The 4,257-nt window shown below is 38.7% G+C and overlaps 1 protein-coding gene across 1 annotated transcript in view; it reads right to left on the reverse strand.

The window, feature by feature from the left end:
- Window positions 1–641: 641 nt before the first annotated feature.
- The window catches only part of MRLN (myoregulin), an 18,984-nt gene continuing 15,368 nt past the window's right edge, over window positions 642–4,257 (reverse strand). Inside the window, exons 2-3 of the mRNA XM_017542278.2 lie at window positions 2,135–2,238; window positions 642–878 (exon numbers count right to left, since the gene is read on the reverse strand). Coding sequence (XP_017397767.1) covers window positions 718–858 — 141 coding nt within the window. The 5' untranslated portion in view covers window positions 859–878; window positions 2,135–2,238 and the 3' untranslated portion in view covers window positions 642–717. The remainder of the gene's footprint in view (window positions 879–2,134; window positions 2,239–4,257) is intronic.

Raw genomic sequence — 4,257 nt, forward strand, 5'->3', positions numbered from 1 at the left:
TTATATAAAATGTCACATAGGTACACATCCTAAAAAAATCAACTTCACTCACAATCTGACCTACACATTTTAGTCAATACATAAAATAATGACTATGTTTAAAAAAATCCAAAAGTTTTTTGTTTGTTTCTTTTTGTTTTGTTTTGTTTTGTTTTGTTTTGCTTTGAGACAGGGTCTCACTCTGTTGCCCGGGCTGGAGTGCAGTGGCTTAATCACAGCTCACTGCAACCTCGACTTCCTGGACTCACATGATTCTTCCACCTCAGCATCCCGAGTGTGAGTGTCTGGGACTAAAGGCATGCACCACCACGCCTGTCAATTTTGTTTAATTTTTAGTTTTAGTAGAGATGGGGTTTCTTCAGGTTGCTCAGGCTGGTCTCAAACTCATGGGCTCAAGGGATCCGCCTACCTGGGCCTCTCAAAGTGCTGGGATTACAGATATGAGCCACCATGCCTGGCCAAAAACTGAGAAGTTTTATGACTCAGTAGGATAGATATTTTTGGGGAAAAAAAAATCCACTTCAGTACATGTGAATGTTTCATAAACCATAAAGATCTCAACAATACACAATGTTGTTTGTATTGCAGTATCCTGTTGGCTTCTAGAATAAATTGGCAATGTCATAAAATGTGAGTCACTCAACATATTAAAATTCAAATTTTTATTCACTGTAATTCAATTGGAAATTTACATAGAAAGTAAAGGAAGTCAGCTTTCTAAGAAGTTATCACAACATATATAATAGACATTAAGTCAACAAAGATAACAAACAAAATTTTTAGAAGTCTTCCCACAATTTCATCTTCTAGGCTTTTGGGATTAGTAGTAGAAATTAACATCCAGTTTTTACCAGTCATATCCAGAATACTCCTGCTCCCTAGGAAAAAAGAGAAAAGTATCCTCAAATGAACACATTTATAATACCGATTCTTTCACCTCAATCTAGGATTTCCACTATAAAAGATAGTGACCAAGGTAAGTCTTCCAGGGAATAGCCCATACCTATTTGTAAGCAATCAATGAAATAAAATATTTTTCTCTCCAATAAACGCAAATATTTTTCTCCCATTTGTTTTGACCACTTTATGTCAAAATCACAGGCTTTTCTCTATGCCAAACTTGCCTTTCTTTCTAAAACTAACAGCTCAAGGAACTTTCATAAGGGCCATTCCCTTTTCATGTTATCAGTATTAAGTTTATTTATGAAGTATCTACAGTCATTTCAATCATTTTTATTGGCATTAGGGAAGCTGCTATTCCTCTAACTTGTACTATTGATGTTACCAGTAAGTGAGAATTTGAAGTTATGAAAAAAGACAGGTACTGATCAAATAATTTTTTTTAAAAACTGTATTTTTCTTTCCTCAAGATCTTGTCTCATGTTTTGGTCACTTACTAAGACATCAAACATCTAATTTACTCCACATTTCTGAATTAATAAAACAGGATTTTAAAAATACCTGGAATTTGTGGTCTGCATTCCACATTGTCAGAACATTTTACCAACTGTCTGCTAGGCAGGGCATTTAGAAACATTTTTAATCCCTTTTACAGGGAATGCAAAGGCAAATAAGTAATTTTCAAAGCCTTACTCCAAAGGTCCCTATATATAGTCAACTCAAAATGAACGTCAATATCAAAAAAGGTGGCAAGATTTGGGTAGTAAAATATTTCATCTGCTAATTTCACCCCAAAATCAAAAAGGCAGGTTAACTTTTAAGAAAGAATGAGAAAGAGAGAAGGGAAAAGAGATGAGTACTCTGCCAGAGTACTCATTTTGAACAATCTTGATTAATTTCTATAATAAATTGCTCCATTCCTAGAGAAGGGAATTACTTGCTGCAAATTATACAGCAATCATTAGCAAAAGAAACACCCAGAATTTTGCCTGCGTGCAACAAATCCTTTTCCTCGTGTTTCAGCAACAAGGAACAAAAATAATACATGGGTTTGCAAAGTGATTTTCCTTCCCTCCAGAAACCTCAAATTCCACCTTGTGTTTCTTCAGTCTGTGGCTCCCAGGGGTACCTTCAACTCTCTCCAAAAAGAGTAAGACAGAGACTGAAATAAGAAGTGAGGAGGGGGAGAGACAATGGGTGAGGCATGAGGAGTGAGTACAGACCCACTTCTCACCTGAATTAATCTCAGGTAGTAGTAGGTAACACAGCTTCTCACTTTTCTGCTCTTGCCAGAACAAAGTGCATTCAGCACAGGTGGTCTCTTAGCAACCTTGATTCCTGTGTCAAAACATAGCAAAAGAGTTTATTGGACAGTAAGGTAGTGTAGGAAGTGGAGGGGCAGGGAGCCTACACAGAAAAACTTTTTTTTTATTCCTTTAATAAACAGGCATGAGCCTATGTCTGAACACAGAAAAACTTCTAAAATTATTTTCAAAAATAGATAGGAAGGGGCCGGGCATGGTGGCTCACGCCTGTAATCCCAGCACTTTGGGAGGCCAAGGCAGGTGGATCACCTGAGGTCAGGAGTTCAAGACCAGCCTGGCCAACATGGTGAAACCTCGTCTCTATAATAAATAAATAAATAGGAAGGACACGTCTAAGAGTGAACTTTTGAAAATATGACACTTTAATTTCTGTTTATCCCAGAATCATATAGCTTAAAACTGAACATTGGACAGAAAGATTAAGCTAAATGTTAGAATTTCCCTGGTGGGGCAAACATTCAACACACTTTTTAAAGAAATAATTCCCTAAAAATTATTTGAAACCAAGACTTTAATATCTTCATGACAAACCATAAAAACCTTTGTACATCAGGGAGCATAACTCATGAGGTCCTTTGTCTGATTTTTAAGTACAGTTATCCCTCAGTACCCATGGCGGACTGGTTCTAGGGTACCCCACAGATACAGTAACCATGGATACCAAAATCCATAGATGGTCAGATCTCCGATATGGATGGCATAGTATTTACATACTAGACATATCCTCCCATTTACTGTGAATCATCTCCATATGTCACTTATAATACCTAATACGATGTAAATGCTATGTAAATAGCTGTCATGCTGGAATGTATACAAAACAATGACAAGAAAAGTGTACATATTCAATAGAGACATACAAATTTTTCAAAATATTTTTGATCTGTGGTTGGTCGAATGCATGGATATGGAACCCATGGATCTGGAAGGCCAACTGTATTATGTTTTAATATTTTGTATCATGTTTACAAACAAATTAGAAAATGGAGGAGTGAATTTGTTACAAAAGGCCAGGCTATAAAATCTGATTGCTGTCTCCTTTAACCATGTACAGTCACACACTGCCTAATGACTTCTTTAAATAAAGGACTGACAGTAGCCCATAAGACCATTTTTTTTTTTTTTTTTTCCAATAAGACGGGGTTTCACCATGTTGGTCAGGCTAGTCTTGAACTCCCCGCCTCAGATGATCCGCCTGCCTTGGCTTCCAAAGTGCTTGGATTACAGGCGTGAGCCACCATGCCTGGCTCTTTTTATGTTTTTGTTTTTTGCCCATAAGATTATAACAGAGTTGTAAAGTTCCTATGTCCTAGTGAAGTCATAGTTGTTATAATTGTGGGTCAAGATGGCCAGGGAGAGACTTATGTTAATTCTAGCTAAATTATTATAAGCTTACTTGGCTCAGAGTACACTGAAGTTTATACACCGAACTAAACTATATTATTGGTGCAGTTAATTAGAAGTCAAGTGGCAACAGGAGGCCTAAGGTAAAGACCATTCGAGAGCGCAGTAACACCAGGGAACACCGGGGTGGTTGCAGAACAGGCAATACTGCCCTGGTCCCACAAATGCCTTCTCAACATGGAAACTACATGAAGGTCTCATAAAGAGGGCTTGTGCAAAGATCTCTGAGAAGGGAGGCGACCTCTGCTCACAAGATCAGGGAGGGTCTTTGCAGATGGGAGCTGGCAAGGAGGAGAAAAGCCTTACAAGGCAGAGATCACAGAATGCCTCAGGCTCTGCCTAGGTTCTTGGAATATGGAGTAATTTTAATTGCTCTATGCCCTCAATGCTCAGGAGATAAAAGCCCCTTGATGCATTGGGTGTGGCCAGACCAGGTGGCTCCTCATCCGCTATACTTCTGATGCATTGGCACCCTGATAACAATTGGTGATAAACTCAGAGCACTAGGCTGGGCTTGGTGGCTCACACCTGTAATCCCAGCACTTTGGGAGGCCGAGGTGGGTGGATCACCTGAGGTCGGGAGTTCGAGATCAGCCTGACCAACATGGAGAAACCCCATCTCTATTAA

The sequence above is a fragment of the Cebus imitator genome, unplaced genomic scaffold (assembly GCF_001604975.1).
Source record: "Cebus imitator isolate Cc_AM_T3 unplaced genomic scaffold, Cebus_imitator-1.0 Scaffold142, whole genome shotgun sequence".
In the NCBI taxonomy this organism is placed as follows: Eukaryota; Metazoa; Chordata; class Mammalia; order Primates; family Cebidae; genus Cebus; species Cebus imitator.